We start from the raw sequence: 18,404 nt of genomic DNA on the forward strand, positions 1-18,404 counted from the left end.
TTGCGACTGGTCCGCGACGTTCTCGATGATATGAAACCGGGTCTCGGCGCGCGATACTAAGTTGCGATGCCACCGCTCTTCTCGCCGATTTTGACGCGGATGTTGGGCGTTACAGCCGGATGCTTTCTTGCCTTTCTATAACTGAGGCGGTCAGCTAGCTGGATCTCCGCGTCTTTCCGGCAAAACTTGAGTTTGTCGCCGTTGCGCACCTGCCACGGAGAAACACGGATTCACCCACCAAAATGGCAGTAAAATCCTTTTAAATCTATTTAGTAGTTATTAAAAGCTTAAATTCAATGTATTTCTAGTTTTGTTTATTTTATTGAGTTTTATTATGCGTAAGCAATTAAATTATGCCAACAAATCTGCCGGTAAAAATTTTAAAAACTGGCCAACTGCAGAAAAATAATAACTTTTGTTTTGAATCGTTCATTATAAATTATGACTCATATAATCGGTATCAACAAGGCGCTAACGCTCTCCAGGCGCGCCTAGCAGCTGCCACCGTTCTACGACTTCTACACAACGATTAGAAAACTGCACACACACAGCACCGCTGGACGGATTTACTGTGAACAATTTAGAAAAATGGCTAAAAAATTCGAAGATTGTTTTACTCCGGAAATCCAACTTTTCTTCAACAATCTACTCCAAAAAAAAGGGCGTAAAATTCAAACTTTAAATAAAATAAAATCATAAGAATAGTAATAAAATAAATTGGTATAAAATTGTTTTATTTACAATTTGCTTTAGAATAAAATTAATTTCTTAATCTGAAAAATATTAATTAATGAATAAAAATGCCATAAATTTCCAGTTTAAATAAAATAAATCATCGTAATAAATAAATCATCATAAATAAATTATCTTAAAACATAAAGATTAGAATAAAATAAAATAATACTGTATAAAATTTTCTTAATAAACAATTAATCTGGTATCTTTGTACATTAATACAATATACGGCGTCGTATACGCAGGCGATGGAGGAGGAGCTAGATGGGCTTGTTGCTGTCCGAATGCGGGATGGCCATCGGGAGGGGCTGGGCGGCGACGCGGGCTAAAGCTTGGATGTTCTCGCCAGCCGTTGCATGACATTCTTCTTCACTGAGCGACGGGCATGAAAAGAAATGCAGCGGATTGGCCATGCCGGCGGAGTTTATTACGCTGTTTATTAACAGCATCGTGGTGAGGGTCACCGAAGCCAATATGATGGGGTGCTGAAACTCGGCACGTTCGAGCGCGACTTCCTGTACGTGAACAATGTTATCGGATGTCAAAAGAAGTTAAAATAAAATTTAAAAAATATTAGGGAATTTGTTTTAACTTAAGAGAAAATTAAAATATAAATATTGTTTTTGAAAAATCAACACTGGTTGACTTGATTCAGAAATAAGTACTAATATTTTTAAAAGGAACGTGCAGGTTTAAATATACGCGCAGTACGTGGAAAACCTGCCGCATGAAAAAAAATGCCCATAAAATGGTGGTGCTGAAGCTGGTGGGGCTGAGGCATGTCAGAGCGCAATTTCCGGTGCCGCGCCAGAAATGACACCATTTCAAGAAGTTAATTAATTTCCTTGAAAGCCTAATTAAAAGAATTATTTTAAATTAAGGGAAAATTAAAGTAGCGCAAACTGAATAACAAATTCCGCACCGGTAGACTTTCCCGGAAATTATTACCATCTTTTTTTAAAGGATTCGAGATGTTTGCTATCACGTTTACAGCATGCTAATTACCATGGTAAATACCGCTGTTTGAAAATATGAAAAACGTTACTGGCAAAAAAATGACGATGATCGAAAACGATTTTATAAAAATGTAATGCTGATAAATGTATGATGTCAGAAATTTATCACAATTCTTTCCAACTGTTCGACAGTTAATTGCTGCTGGTTTTGTTTGTTTCGCACAGCTGCAGGAGTTTCGTAATGGGTGGTGCCTATACACTACGCCTTGCCCATTAAACGGAGTATTTCTCAAACCGCAACATAGTTTTGTCCGTGGATAAACCGAATAAACGAAAAATGTAGATATTCTTGTGATAATAATGGCATGGTAGACAAATTCTGGGAAATAGAGTGTTGTTGGCCTGCAGATTCATCAGTCAGAAGCAGTTGATGGGCGACTCGCAGTCGCACTACATTGCGCAGGTGGTCAGGCAGATCTAAATTAGAGTCCGCAAACCACTACTCTACGATTTCCATAACGAAACGAAAATTTTTCAGCGTTTTTAGATAATTTAGCGGAACTTAACTGTAATGAAACTTTGAAGTAAAACAGCGGAGCTTAGCCGCTTTTCCATACCAATTAGCGAAACTTCGCGGAAACGGAAATTTTTTTCATTTGTTAAAGGCAGCTGGGTGAAAATTTCCATAGTAAGAAATATATGTTATAAAAGCTGTTTTTAATTAATATAAGTTATACAAAACTGTCCGCCGACGCACCTATATGCAGGCAGAATTTGAAGAAGCAGCCACATTTCGCGCGAAGCTGACGGGTAAATTTTTGTCAGTGTGACTTTAATAATACAAGTTGACAGCAGCGAGCTCGCAGGCTGACTAAACAGGAAGTACGACAAGTGATAAACACGCAGTAACAAAGTTGCTAAGTAACCTTCGCGAACATTAGCGGACCGCTACGCTTACTGTCGTTACGCTTCGCCATGTTAGCGGTTTACGGACTCTAATCTACATGCTGGTCTTCGGACTGGACATTCTGGGCAATCCCTTCTGGCTGCTGCGCGGCGACGGCGTGAAGGATCTCTACTCTACGAGCCGTATCTCGGCTTCGTCGAGGGCCCGGAGGACTTCATGATCATGGTCGGGCTGACCTCGGGCGTGCGGAACTTTATCGTCAGCACCGTCGGCAGTGCTATGGGTACCGGTAAGCAGCGTTAAGACAACTGCCCATCGAATTTTGGATCAGTACGAATATCATATGAATTTTATTTGCTGAATAAAATAGAAAATAGAATAAGTTAATAATGTTTTTTTGCTGTTCAAAGTATAACTGATTGAAAATGTTGGCTGAAGGTAAATAATGCAATTTTAAATAAAGGAAACCGTTACAGGCACCCCCTAAAACCCCTGTTTATTATAGCCACCCCTTTTCACACCCTGTTTATTATAGGCACCCATTTTCGAATAATATCGTACATAATACTATTATCGTCGCGGGTCATATAGTAGTGACGGGCCGGCCCGGCCCGTGACTACTATATGACCCGAGACGTTCAAACGTCTGTTTGAGGGAATCGTTGATCACCATTTAAATAAATTTACATGTGTAAGATCCTAACGCTTTCCTGAATATGGTGCTGTCTAACACCGAAACACTGACAAGCTCCGGTGTCGCCGCATTTCCAACTGCAGCTCTCCTTGATGTAGTATCGCCCACGAACACCGTATTCACAAAAGCCGCGGCTCAAAATGAAAAGTCTTACAAGCTGAAAAATCACGAAGTGATAACGGTTTGGAAGGGAGCCAATCAATGAGCTGGCAAAAGATGACCTTTTGGTCACAGTAAAAAAGGGCGATACTAATTCTCTTTAGGCTGGCTGCTTTGCCGAATCGTACTATTATCGGCTGGAAAGCCTGATGTACTTAACTCGACGCCAGAGAAACATTAATGTAAAAAGTTACTGAAAAAAATAAATTATTATTTGAATAAAGCTGCATTTTTACCTGAGAACACTGAATCTGTTATATATCATATTAAGCTAAAAAGGGTGCCTATAATAAACGGGGTGCGAAAAGGGGTGCCTATAATATACGGGGGTTTTTGGGGGTGCCTATAAGGGTACCCTTAAATAAAACCACAATTTTTACAACGAATAATTTACGAAAAATTAAGAAATTTTATACACAAAGTATTTATGTGCGTTAATATGCAAAAATTTAAAGAAAATTTGACCAAAACACGCTTCCAGTCTTTTTTCTGTCTTGAAGTGTGCGCATAATTATGGTACTTTCTGCGCCGTTACGTACAACTGCTTTATAAACATTGGTCTCGAGCGGTTCTCCGGCAGCATTTCTACAATTTGCTGACACTTGTGGAAACTGTTAAAAAGACACTTCCAGATATTGCTGCAGCTTTGCCGTTACGCAGCACACCGTTGTTTTTACCACGAACCAGAATAAAAATGGAATGTGTTGGGCGCAAGAGATATCAGAAAATTGCTATTTTCGGTTCTGCCAAAGACTTATAATATGACCGGAACATGCCGACGATGTCAGAATGTTCAGGTTACATTATAAATCTGCAGTCAAGACGGCAACCGATTAACTTTGTTAGACTCCTGCATGAAATCGAGAGCCAGGCAGCGATGTATGCGTTAAATAATTATCGATCTCTGTATGCGCAGTAGTGATCAAACGTTCCATATATATGGAGTCCCAGCGTACTGTAAGCAGAACACAATCAAAAACAATCAGTGAATTTATGTACAAGTGCCCTTGTGCTTTTTTTACCATTAGGACTAATTATAATTTTCATACAGCTTAACAGTCTCGCAGTATTTGGAAGATTACGAGATTAAAGCATTTAATACATGATACGAAGTGCCGTACTCTATGTACTTGTTACATTAATAATTAATTCATTATTTTTCATCTGTAGACTGTCGGTACACGCTTTCGTCTCGCATGTTCTTTGCGTAACAGAGCGGCTCTTGTAATCATATCATCACTTACGGCGCAGGAAATTGGTGTTCGCGACACAATTCACAATTGCAATTGTGTGGGTAAAGAAATGTATACCATAATCGCTGCGCTGATTAGATTAGGAAGCTTGTTGACTGTAGCTTCGCACACACTTTTGCTCGTTTCCGCAACGGAGCCGATCTGCATATAACATAGCAGGGAAACTGCTAGCGACAGCATTTCTAGTTAGTAGTAACCATGAGTCGCGGCCCACCCAACGCAACGCATGCACGGCACGTATCTCTGCTTTGAACTTTCTTCGACCACTGGTATTTGTACCGTGCTCCAACGGCACCTGGACCAAGCAGCGCAGCATTTCGGCATTCCCCATCCAGCAATACTACAGTCAGTTGATCTGCCGTGTTGATGGATGGGGTATGAAGAAATGCGAATGATTTTGATTTGACCGGGCCGAACCAGCTACGTTTGTTGCTACTTTGCTTGCTGCGGTTAGGTGGCGCATCTGTTTACCTATCTACTGTCGGGACAACAAGCCTATCCGATGGAGAGGCCAGCAAGCTTCAGCTCCGCTGTTTATTATTCAGACATAAGGATAATGTTTTCGTTTGTTTTCGTATATTTTCTTATGCTTTCTCATGTCGTTTTCTAACTGATGGGTTGGGGTAGTTGTTCGGGAAAGCTATCCGAAATTGACGTGGTCGTATTTAGTTATTTTATGAAAATTCTTGGGTCTAGACTCTAGACTGCTTTTGCTGACCCGCATAAAATTTTCGCATTGGCAATTTACGTTGGGAAGCATTGTGCGCTGAACCGATGCCAGACTTCCGCCAAGGCCCATTGTCGGTAAAATTGTTAAAAACATTATCCATTTCTATGCGTGGCCGATTGGCACAATGTTAATTGAGCTTTATCTGCCTACACGGACAAGTGTGCGATGAACGATTTTAAACTGGTAAAAAGGTAAAGAAATCAAAGTACAGTGTACAAGACTACATGTGATAACACACCATCGCTTCCGTGTGGAACTGTGGATGATGCGATCGGTAGTATACTGCTTCACTCATTTCCAGCAGGCAGAAGTGGGTTCTACTTTATTACTTACGCTGACATGTGCAGCTCGTTAGCCAAAATCGGCAAAATGTAATGTGCGGGCGTGCGTGCGTGCATTCTTATCCCACCATTCAAAAATATAATAAATTTTCTGGTTTCTTAGGAATTTATGGATATTATAAAAGTGTGACACTATGAAACAACTATATGACTGCGTTTCGTAGTGCCGGTGAGCAGATAACTCAAACTTTTATACGTATACTAAACAGAATGTCCTGTCATGCATGTCATAACAGCAGAAAATTCGTGCATTTGGGCGACGCATCATCCAAGTTCGCCTGCATTTCGCCATTCCCCAGCCTGCGTGGTGCACTCGACTGACTGCATTTTACAGGTGGGGTATGAAAAGATTGTGGGTTTTGGTAGAGATTGCAGCGCGATAGCGATAATACTGGATTCCCAGTTATTTGGTATTTCCGGTTCATGCAGCAGGATCTCGGCAGTTCCCGGACAGTCACCTTTCTTCTGTAAGTCAATGTTTATGAGACTATATCATGTAACAAATCGCAGTCCAGAACAACGTTCGAAATCTTTTTATTTCTTCTCGAAGCGTATGTCTTGCGACACACATTCTCGAAGATCAATTAGTCCAGCACATTTGAGAATAATTATTAGCAATATGGAGAAATATTAGGCTTTATTACTTAGCAAAATGGGGCTTATTCATTGTAGTACTCGTACAAATATGGTGTGTTACGCGATATCGCATTCCCCGCTGTACAGATATGGTTCAGCACGAGGTATTTCATGCAGCTTCCGTACCTACATACGTTTAACTGTCTTGTACACAAGCCGCTTTCGGTGTGATGGTTTGACTCAGCCAAAAGAACGGAAAAAACTTCATAACAAAAATGTGTTCTACCACGTAAACTTATACCTGCTTAACAAGAGAAAATATTTGTTATAACACACTGAGTCACTGCTAGTTGAATGCAGAAATAAATTAACAATATTTCGCGGTCATGGCACGTTAAACCAGGATACAACAGCGGCAACTGTAAGCTTAGAAAGGGTGGACACATCCACCTCTCTGAGATCAACATCCGTCCAACTGCGCTCCCTGCCATCCGGTCGGAAGCCACTATACCTACAATATATGCAAATTCAAGTTTCAGGTTTCTTTAAAACCTCATATATAAATCTTTCAGCAACCTACAGTTGAAACAAGCGTCGGATAAAATGCCACTGGCTGGGGTATTCCAGGTGGTTCACCCATCGCTGATGAATGGAGCGCACGTCATTGTACACTGTTGCATCAACCGGAGGATAGTACTTCTCCGCCGCTAGTAAAAACTTTTGGAGGATCCCGGCATCACCATCATCGGCTAGCAGCGTTAGATGCCGGATCGTAGTTGGAACCATTCGCTTATCTGACATCCATTCATAACCTGCTGCCTTCCATGGAAATGCTAACAACCCACCGTAAACCATGTAAGGAATATTCAGGCTAATATTGTGCACTGTGTAATTCCGCAGAATCAGATGCCAGCAAACCTTGACGAGCTTTGGTAAATTCTGACATGTCCAAGGACGGTCTCCGTTATAGACCTGAGGTTTCGACAATTCGTAAGAATCTTTAAAGTTAGTAATACCATTTCGATTGAAGCCATCTTTAATGACGATATACTGCAGTTGAATCTGCATGACGGTCAGCAGTGTTTCCAACACTTTCGTGACGACAGATATGGCAAAGTCTGTGTACTGATGGTCGCCGATCACAGTAACGCTTCTGGTTGCGTCGGTTATGGCCTTTTTCACGGCCCAGGTAAATTTATACGTAATGATGCAGGAAGGCATGTTCGTGTTGAAACTCTTGTTTGGCTTCAGTATGGAGCTGTCGATGGTAACGTGTCGGCTGGAGCAACGCTGGGATAGCAGCAGATACCACAATATACAGACCCTGGAGTGAATACTTATAATTGCTCCCGTAGTACACGTGTAGGTACAATTTTGTGGTATCAGGATTGTACACATCGTATCGCAAATTTCTATACGAAATGCATGTGCTGTAATGAAAGTCACTTTACAATATTACCTTTTTCAAGCAGATAAACAAAGCTCCATAGAAAAACGTTTTGGTATTATGACCTAATTGTAAGGTAGGTCAGAAAGTACGTACTATGAGCACGACGCAAAATGAAGCCATTTTGTTGGTGATTATTGCATGTGTTTTATTGTCTGTTGTTGCGTTATATTTTACAATTACACATACTTCTTTACGTTTTTTTGTTCTGGGTTGTGCTAACTTTAATCCGTCTGCAAAGTGCTGAAATGAGCTACAGTAGCTGCCTAAGACGCCCTAAGTTGTCTTGTAAAATTTCTGCTTAGCTATTACGATGTGCCACATGCTTCACATTTCACTGCGTAGGATTTGCAGTAGAAGTACGTGTGACAATGCACCGTATGTGTTGTTAACTTTTATCGTTAAGTGTTACCTTTTTGCTCCTGCCTGTGCGTACAGGTCTAAGCTCTGGAGAACACGGGCCATAATCGAATGCAGCATATCACCGATCCATCCGTCATTGTCTACAGTTTAACGCTGGTGTAACATCTTGATGAAGTCTACTGTAAACTCGTACGTCTCTGTGTACATGGTGGTCCGGATGATGAGCACGAGATATATTTACAGCAAAAGAGGTAAAATTAATGGGTTAAACCAAAAATTGTGCTCAGTGAGCACTGCTCACTGTCAGTGTGTTGACCATCGTACTGAGCGATCTCAATATGCATTAGCTGTACTTTACGTACGTGCTCATCATTCGGACCGGCTTGCACATCATAAAGGAGTTTTGTCATGGATGTCATATTAACAGAGCGTCCATAACGTTTTTCATGTCACCTGTTATTGCTACAATTCTTATGATTAACGCGCCTATGACATTTCAGCATAAACAAAACTAGATTTGGGTAACTTAATAACTGCGTAGTATCACCGCATTAATTTTGTTTGACAAACAGGTGGTAGCAAAAACGGAAGAAGAAGTTTTACTGTACGAATAAACTAAATAATTGCAAAAGCTCAATCAGAGTCAGCATTGAATGTACCATTGAGACTACCAGTGAAAGTAATAGATTAAAATGGCGGACACGCCGAAATTTATTAGGCGTCTGAAAAACAGGCACCAGGGGCGACAATCACGAGAAACGTCGTTTATTTCGCGCCCTACAGAAGGGACGCTTAAAACCGAAGTGGCGGAAAATTTCAAGCAGAGGTTAAATTGAGATACTATATCACTGTATCTATACGATAGTATGTATCATAGTACTACAGTGGGTCACAATTACAGAAATATTATGGACCTACCGAAAACTGAACCCTGCTGATGGACTGCAAACCCAACATCATTTACTAGTGACGGAACCGAAACAGGATACAATTTCGCACAGGCGTTGGTTAAGGTGTCCAGATTCCATTCAGCACGCTCGCGAACGTCATTGGATTTGGCACGCAGCTGGGCGCAAATAAAATGAAGAAAATCTCCCCTGACAGCAACATGCATTCGGTATGCAACGTAAAAGTTACCCCAAAAATGACCTCCATCTGTGGAAGGGGTCTGCGCGGCTTTGTACAGACAACTACGTATAACATCTAGATCCAGTCTCGTAATCATACTAGCATTCGTTAATGGCACGGTAAATTTGCGATAGTATAGACCGCTGGTTTTGTTGTAAAGAGGTGGTCCATCGGCAGCGGGATCAGATGGAACCGCAATCTGCCACAGGTGGACCACCAAACGCTGTGGCGGTGTTCCATGGTTCAGTTCCACGAAGAAGATACACAATCGCGTCGTGGATGTCAGGAGCCGCGCGGAGCGAAACACATACGGTCCGTTCTCCGAGTTGCGCAGCGCCACCTGCACCGGAAAACTGCCGGTTCTGGTCACTTCGTGGTCGTATTCGCAGTGCCACTGCTGATCGCTTAAAAAGCGTTGTGCCCGGATGTGGCGGGAGTGGATCCAGCTTGCGGGAGCCGTTATGGAATCGAAGTTAATAAACATGCGGTCTTCATCGATATCCTGCACGTATCCCAGCCACCACTCCCCGTTGTCTTGCTGCACCATCACCGTGTTCCCATAATTAATCTCGCGTGCTCCGGATTGCAATCCCCGGAAAGGATTCGCTGTGACGAAATTCATGACGACGGAAGCGCTGACGCGTCTGCTCAAATATAGTGAAACATGTAACCACTTCCAATTCAACGAAATTTACTTGGAAATTTTGAGGGTTCGACACCCGTTGGAGAGCAAATTACTATATCATCAGTTATGGAACGCAACAATGTTATAAGCCGGCTCTGGAGAGCACGACTGCAAATTCGAAGCAGGTCGAAAGTGCATCTATTATACGGTAGCAAGGCTTCTTTTGTGAGCATTTGATGTGGGTTTAAACGACGAGGTCATAATGTTGTACTGCTGTGAAAGCCTGAATGACGCGAAGATGGATGCCGGATGTGCAGTGAGGAACAGAGGCTTCTCAAAATAATTAAGGCCAGCTCTGAGCTGCACTGATGCCGCTTATTTGGTCGAACACGGATACATTACAGATTAAAAACAATAAATCGCAGTAACGAAACCTCTATGATGGTGGATCTAGGAAGAATCCACGGACAGAGACAGAAACGGAATCTATCCTGCAGAGTGAGCAGTGTTGTATACTACGAGCTATGCGGAAACGCAAGACACCCGACAATCAACTGCACACTTTATATCCCATTCACATGACACTACAGATGCTCCCGCAGCAGAATGCTGCGGGGCCAAAAGTACAGCAATTTACTCAGACGACGATGGCTAACAACTGAAGAATCTACATGATCGAAGAGCTGGTAGATGGAGAAAATCACTAGCAAAAAACAGCAAAACAACTTAGCACCCGCACCAGTGCGTGTGTGCGGGGAGGCCACTCCTCCTCACACCTCATTTAACGCTGCCCGCTCCTTCCATTGTTTCGAGTACCGAAGCGGCGACTATCTCCATGGCCTGAGTGTTTCGAAGGCAAGTGGAGAGAGTGGGTTTTTTAACGTTTAAATTTGTATCATTTTAAGTAAAGTCACACGAATGCACTTTTGTCATATTGATGGCCTGTACCATAAAAAATATAAATACATCAGTGGAAAGAAGATGTATTTACCTTCTAGATACGAGCACAGGCGTGTTTTTTTGTCCTCAGCCTGCGCGGCAGCGGATCCCGCTGTGACTGCGGTGGTTTTCAAGCGAGATAGGGCGACAGTGTCAACACAGATCGTGTCCCAAACCAAACCCATACCGCGTTTCCAAACAAGGTAGTGCATCCATCTGGGTGCCGAATGGAGGTGTAAGATGTTCCCCGAGGCTCCAATGTGGCTGGGATGCCGGCTGACACTAAAGATATCCACACGATACTGTTTAAGCCGCCGTGGCGTGGGTGTCTTCCGGCAGAAAAAGAACAGGATAATCCGTGTTGGCCGTACGCATCGACGGGCTTGTGACATCCCGCACATGAGTGCGGCTCTCAGATTGTCACTCATAGTCTCAAGCCAAACGATATCTACACCGTGTCGCCATCTGTAGCTGCACTTAATCACCGCTTTCGGTTTGCACTCTGCGAAGCTTTTGCGGTTGTTGCACACACGCGCACATTACTTTACATATTTCCGTTCTCATGCTATTAAATTTATTAAGAGTACCTCCTCTACTAAGTTGCGGCAGAAAGGTAAAGAGTACTAAAAGTTTGAACAGGAAAGCTACCACTCAGGATTCGCCAGTTTAAGCACCAAGCACACACCCGCACTCTCTCCTCCATTTTAAGTTACAAAGTACAAAATCAGCATTTCCTCTTTGAATTTCAGTACTCGTTCTCTGTCGTAAAAACTCTCCCGACCGATGCTACGATTCCTATCTACTATCTCTCGTGACAGCTCTTTGAAAACATAAAAGCAAAATGATTGTAATGTGAATACGTGATTCATATTATGTGTGTGACTCTTGCCTTTAGCGATTCTGCTGAGCTAATTGTCTAGTTCTTCTACCTACATGCTAGGATGTTGATGTTCTATGTCTAGCTATATAAGTCACAGTATGTTACTGTGATAGACATTCAACTATCTAGTCGATCGACTGAACAATGTACTAGCACGTTTAGCTCTAGTACAACCCTTCGTTACATGATACTACTCGAAAATAAACTAATCAAATGAAATGACGCTTCCGTAGTCCAAGTTTTGCGCAAGCGCGAAACATTTAATTCGCCGTGCAACATCGACTGCAATCAGATATTTCTGCTCTGCCTTCTTTGACCACTTCAGTAGCTGGACCGCGCTCGAACGGCACCGGACCAGATGCGTAAGCAAGCATTTCGGCATTCCCCACCCAGCTATATGGCATTCAGTTGATTGCCGTGTTGGTGGACGGGGTATGAAGAAATGCGGATGATCTAGATTTGACGGGATGAACCAACCATGTGTTTTGCTACTTCGCTCGCTACAGTGGGATACCGCATCTGAAAAAGCACAGCCGTATTTTGCGATTGCTTTATTCGGCTAGTTGGCTCGAAAACGGCTCGGTTTACATTTTCAGTATAAATATCAATATGGATTTCCATATTTCTATCTACTGTTCCCCTATCGGGATATCTAACCTGTCCGATGGAGCGGTCAGCCAGCTTAGCTGCTCTGCTGTTTAATAATAATAATAATATTAAAACAATATCCCATGTTTTCTTAAGTTTGTTTCCCTACGGTTTTTAATATTTTTTTTGCTTTCTCATGATGGGTTGTGGTAAATATTCGGAAGAACTATCCGCACGTACCCCGGTCACGCTGTATTTGGATGTGTTTCTGACAATCTTTGGAACAAGCCTGTTTTCGCCGGCCCAACTGAAATTTTCTCATGGGTTATTATTACGGGGAAATATTGTACGGTGAATCGTTAGCAGATGGCAGTTACTCTAGATGCCATCTGCTAGTGAAATTCAGGAAAGCTGCTGGCGAAATTATTTATTCCGATGAGAGACCGATTGGCACGCCGGAAATTGAGCTTTATCAGCTCACGCGGACAATCGTGCGATGAACGATCTTAAATTAGCAGAAAAAGACAGAGAAAGCAAGGTACAAGTAAGAACATACGGAGTACATATAATTATTGTAGCATTCGCGCGGATAATACGATCGGCAATACTCTTATATTGCCCATTTCCCACAAAGAGCAGTGGGTTATATTTTAGGAAGACATCTGCAGTCAGTTAGTTAACTAATTATCTTGTTAATGCGGAAGTATTACTTAATTCTCATCCCACCACTTAAGCATACGCAAATTTCGAGTTTCTTGAAAATTTGTCAATATTATGAAAGCGTGGTACAAAAAAAATTTTTTTAGCTGATTTTCATAGTGCCGATGCGTACACGAAATGGTACACCTTTTATGTACACCATGTAGAATCTTACAATGCACGTTATTTAACCAGAAAATCTACACTTATGGACTGCTCATCGGGCAAATTCGCCTGCTTTTCGCCATCCCCCAGCCAGCGTACTGCAGTCGACTGATTGCATTTTTTGGATAAGGTATGAAGAGACTGCGGGCGATCGAATAGGTTGGAGCACGATAGCGGAACATACATAATTAATGATGTGGTCCCAGTGAATTTGGTGTATCCGGTTCATGCAGCAGGGACATGGCAGTTCCCGGACACTTTTCTCTGTTTTAGTTTGTGAACAACGTGCACTGGATGGACTTTGTTCCTGTCCATAACAAAACTCGAAACATTGTATATCTTTTCAAAGCGTACATACGCATACACATAAGCGCCTTTTTTTGCGACACACGTTTCCGAACATAAATTTGCCAAGTACTGTGCATCCGAAACTTTTAATCAGCAATTTGAAAACACATGGAGAAAATTAGGCTTGATTAATCGTTATTAACAATTATTTATACATGCAGTTATCGTCAGTACAGGACGCGTGTGCTATTCCATATCAGATTGTCATGTATTGTCATGTGTAGGAATCGTATCTTTATTGTATCGTAATGGTCAGGAAAACAACTGAAAGGAAACTGAGGAATCGTAACTAGAGAACCGGGAAAACACAAGAGAAGTTGCTAAGAAGACAAGGACAAAGGACAGAAATAGGAAAGTATTAGAAGGACAATAAACACGTGAACTCAGTATACTACATTCCCTTCCCTCGCCCAAAAAGAGCTGGGTTGAACCATTGCATCAGAACCATATATTTAGCAGCATACAAACCATAGAACCATAGCAACAAGAACCACGGCAACAGAACCATATAGTTAGTGAACTCTGAACCACTGAGACGAAGCGTCGTAGGAACCGGAACTGGAATCACAGTATGTCGTATGGAGGACGCGGTGCGTAATCCGTAATGTAGTTATTCGTAGCGACGTCGGATTTCTTCTGTGAGCGGCATGCCTTTGCTATATGACCTTTCTTCCCACAGTTATGGCATACGTGTTTCCTGTAGAAACAGCGCTCGCGCATGTGATCGGTTGATCCACAGGAATCGCATCTTCGCTTAGGGGAACTGGAATCGGAATCGGACTCGTTTTGATTGCTGGTGGGTGGCTTGTGGCTTCCATTTGCACTGGATTGACCACTGGAATTGGATGTCTTTGCTTGACAACCGTTGACCTTCTGCTAGCTGTGACTTTCATCACAGTTTCACGGTCTTGGCTGGACGTACTGGCCGTAGCTTCTTCAATGCCGGTTTCCATCTTCCTGGCGGCGTTCAGGGTCTCTTCGTGGGTCTGGTATTCGTTTATCAGTAGGTGACGGCGGACGGAATCCGACTGGATGCCGTTTATGAAGACGGCGCTGAGCATCGGGTCGATGATGTCAGCGGGAAACTTGCATACGGTACTCCTGTACCGTAACCTGCTGGAGTATGCCGCCAGCGATTCGTCCTTCCCTTGGACAGTTCGGAACAGGTGTGCCCACTCCGCGACCTTGAATGTGTACTTGTTGTACACTGTATCCAATTTGGCCAGCAGCATTTCTATGGTGAGTTTCTTGTCCGTGATGGCAGTCGGCCTGCACATCGAGACAAGCATCTCGAATGGCTTGACCTCCAGCGAGTTCAGAAGCAGCCCTTTCTGCTTCTCCACGGGGATGTCGGCGAATTCGATATAGCTGTGGAGGTTTTCTTTCCACATATCCCACTGCATCGACTCGGGATTAAACCGTAGGATGGGATGAGTTTCTGGTGTCGCCATATTCGAACGAATTAAGAAGCGAACTAGCGCTGTTAAGCCGTATATAAAGAACTCGTACACTTCAATGATAGAGATCTACAGTATTACACAAGCTTCACGCCATTGTCATGTATTGTCATGTGTAGGAATCGTATCTTTATTGTATCGTAATGGTCAGGAAAACAACTGAAAGGAAACTGAGGAATCGTAACTAGAGAACCGGGAAAACACAAGAGAAGTTGCTAAGAAGACAAGGACAAAGGACAGAAATAGGAAAGTATTAGAAGGACAATAAACACGTGAACTCAGTATACTACACTATTCCATATCAGATTTCCATAAGCACCAGATGTTGCGGTAAATCGCGGTCAAAGCACAATAAACCAGGATAAAACGGCTGCAACTGAAAGCTTGGACAGAGTGGTCACATCCAGCTCCCTCAGATCAGCATCCGCCCAACTGCGCTCACTGCCATCTGGCCAGAAACCACAGTACCTACAAAATTACGATAACACACATCATTACGATAAAACAACATCCCTTAATTTTAAACCTACAGTTGAAGGAAGCTTCGAATCGAATGCCACTGCTCGGGATAGTCCAGATTGTCAATCCACCCTCGATGGATGGAGCGTACCTGGTTGTACACTATTGCATCAACCGGAGGATAGTACTTATCCGCCGCTAGTAAAAACTTACGCAGCATACCGGCATCACCATCTTCGGCATGCAGCGTTAGGCGCTGGATCGTAACTGGATGCATGCAGTTATCTGAAATCCGTTGAAGACCAGCTTCCTGCTTCCTTCCATGGAAATCCATCGGAAAACAGATCATGCAGATTGCATGCTGCTAATATTCTGCACCGTATAATTCTGCAGAACCAGATGCTGGCAAACCGTGATGAGTTTGGTTAAATTGTTGCATTTCCAAGGACGGTTATTAGGTTCTTCCTCATCACCATCACCGTCATCATCATCATCTGATTCCGACAAATCGTACAGCAGATCATAATCATTCGTAATACCATCTTGTGCGAAGCCATCTTTGATGACTATCAAGTGCAGCTGAATCATCTTGGCGGTCAGCAAGGTTACCAACACTTTGGTGACGACATACAGATATATCGCGAAGTCTGAGCTGCACTGAAGATCGCCAATCAGCGTAACGCTTTTGGTTGCATTGGTAATCGCCGTGTTTACGGCCCAGCAAAATTTGTACATATCGTGCCAGGAAGGCAAATGCGTGTTGAAGTATTTGTTCGGCTTTAGTACTGAGATATCGATGTTAATGTGTCGGCTGGAGCAACGGTCGGATAACAGCAAATACCACAGCGTGCAGACCCTAAATCGGTAATATACACTGTTTAATAATAATTATTCATGTACAAGCCCATTTGGAAACAAGAGCTTAAAGTGTGAACGGGGAATTTTTACGAGGGGACGTGTACGTACATTCAAGATGTGCATGTATGCCTGCGTTTGTTCCCTGTATTCACAACATATCGCTAGGGATATTGTTTCCGGATGGGCTGTATACGAAGGATGACGGTAGCGCATTTCAGCACTCCCTTCAGTTTGACGTTGTGGCTATACTGCGTTGTGACTATATGGTGCTTATGTACCGCGCGAGAATTAGCGTAACGTCACACGAGCGACTTTTACGAGCCCTGGCATAAAGCTTAGCGTGAACCCATGAATCTCTATTTCACGCTACCTGTTATACGCCGGAAATACGAGTAAATCACCGAAGCTAGTAAACGCAACTTACTTCTTGCAAAGCAAGATAGCTTAGAAAAAATATTCGGTGTGTTGCGACCTACCTGTGAGGTACGTCTAAACAACACACACTACAATTTACTACTGTGTAAAGTGTCCAATAAAGTGTTTACTAACTGAGTGAGTGTCGTATTGCGAGAACCGTTAACTGGTTGTTGTTACCTTTTTGCCTTTGCTTGAGTATGCAGGTCTAAAACCTGGAGAACCTGTGTCATAATCGAAGGCAAAATGTCCCCGATCCATCCGTTATTATCTATAATTTAACGCTGCGTCATTCCCGTTTTTCAATATTTCAAGTGATTGTACAAAATATACGATATACTAAATATATGATGCAAAATATACGGTATGATACTACTCGACCGATACTGATACTGTTCTATGTACAATACCAGAAATAGAACATACCGCAAATTAAGCCCGGGAGAGAAGTCACACCAAGTAGCATTCCTTGCTACCTTTCGGGACGCGTACTAAAATTCAGCATGATAATGCTGCGAGTATTTTAACTTCTCACATACAAAATGTTACCGAGAAATGACGGTTTATCTTGTATATTTCAGAACAGCTTGGACTCATCCATGAATTCTACACACCCGTATCTCAAGTGATTAATTTTACAACTTAATGGAGATTCTTTCCGCTTTCGGCTATTTTACATTCGTCACCTCTGCACTCTGCAGTAGTGAAGTGCCAATGCAGTTGTTTTTTGTGTATATGTAGCTGTGTATTGATTGAGGCTTACCTATATCGTATTATCGATATTCATTACAAATTGCCAATTGCCAATATGCTGAGATTACGTCATATTGTATATTATTACATTTTGAGCAGCCAGTGGACAGGTTTATTTCCAAATGTTTGGTTCTACATTGTACACGAAGTTATTTAAATCGGTACTATTAAGTGCGAGGAAACACTTTCAAATGCTGCATTGCTTTCTTTGGCAAGGTTTCACCAAGCGGTAGCGGCAACCATATCCCGCCATAATATACAGACCGCAGAGATACTTCCGCTTTCTCCCGCGCTTGACTCCAGAGTTATTATGTCCCATCTGCCCCTTCTTCTATGTCCCTCTCATTGCTGCAGGCATCTGTGCTTCCTCTGGAACTGCATTGTTATTGTACCCGCTCCTTTCGACGTGTTGTTGTTCGTTAAGAAAAGCTACCATGGTAGCAACTTTGCTTGCACGCACGAAAAGCTTAACAATCGCTCACTCCCATGCATTTTTTCCATTGCTTCATGATATTCTGTAGCCGAATGGTTTCTGATTCCTATATATTGGCGTGAAAACCGTATGTGAGCGCAGTGTTTGGTTGGGCTTTATACATGTAGCTGCAAATCATTTTCGCTTCACTGTTTTGCGAAAGAAGTACTCAGCTTCACGATCAGTTTTTCTAGTGCGCTGCATCCTGTATGGTGACAGCTTATGGAACTCAATAGTTCCATTTCCAGCGTTTTATTCAGACAATATTTACTGTCATTTTTGTGTGCTTTATTCGGCAGTAAATTCTCGGCAACTGTGGTATTATTTCATGCGGTGGTTGAAATGATTTTATCATTTATGCAACGTGCAGACCTTGTACCAACAATTTTAACAATAATGGCGGTTAAGCAATAATGGCGGTTAAGCAATAATGGCGGTTTTGTTAAAATAATGGCAAT

General features: G+C 42.5%; 1 protein-coding gene and 1 long non-coding RNA gene across 2 annotated transcripts; one reads left to right on the forward strand and one right to left on the reverse strand.

Moving 5' to 3' along the window:
• The first annotated feature begins 6,110 nt into the window (after window positions 1-6,110).
• On the forward strand, window positions 6,111-7,691 carry LOC129602356 (uncharacterized). Its single transcript, XR_008692390.1, has 4 exons — window positions 6,111-6,242; window positions 6,924-7,206; window positions 7,458-7,540; window positions 7,603-7,691. It is a non-coding gene; the product is annotated as an uncharacterized LOC129602356 (long non-coding RNA).
• Window positions 7,692-13,454: 5,763 nt separating this feature from the next.
• LOC129602357 (uncharacterized) lies at window positions 13,455-14,984 on the reverse strand. Its single transcript, XM_055501350.1, has 2 exons — window positions 14,456-14,984; window positions 13,455-13,492 (listed from the first exon to the last, which is right to left on the reverse strand). Exons 1-2 carry the CDS (start codon window positions 14,982-14,984, stop codon window positions 13,455-13,457), a joined length of 567 nt encoding a protein of 188 aa, XP_055357325.1.
• Between the last annotated feature and the right edge of the window lie 3,420 nt (window positions 14,985-18,404).

Source organism: Paramacrobiotus metropolitanus, unplaced genomic scaffold (assembly GCF_019649055.1).
Source record: "Paramacrobiotus metropolitanus isolate TYO unplaced genomic scaffold, Prichtersi_v1.0 Parri_scaffold0000412, whole genome shotgun sequence".
NCBI lineage: Eukaryota > Metazoa > Tardigrada > Eutardigrada > Parachela > Macrobiotidae > Paramacrobiotus > Paramacrobiotus metropolitanus.

Coding starts and splice junctions, on each gene's coding strand:
- LOC129602357 (XM_055501350.1), bottom strand. CDS start 14,984: ATGGCGACACCAGAAACTCATCCCATCCTACGGTTTAATCCCGAGTCG. Junction 13,493..14,455: donor CATTGAAGAAGCTACGGCCA/GTACGTCCAGCC, acceptor TGTTATGGACAG/GAACAAAGTCCATCCAGTGC.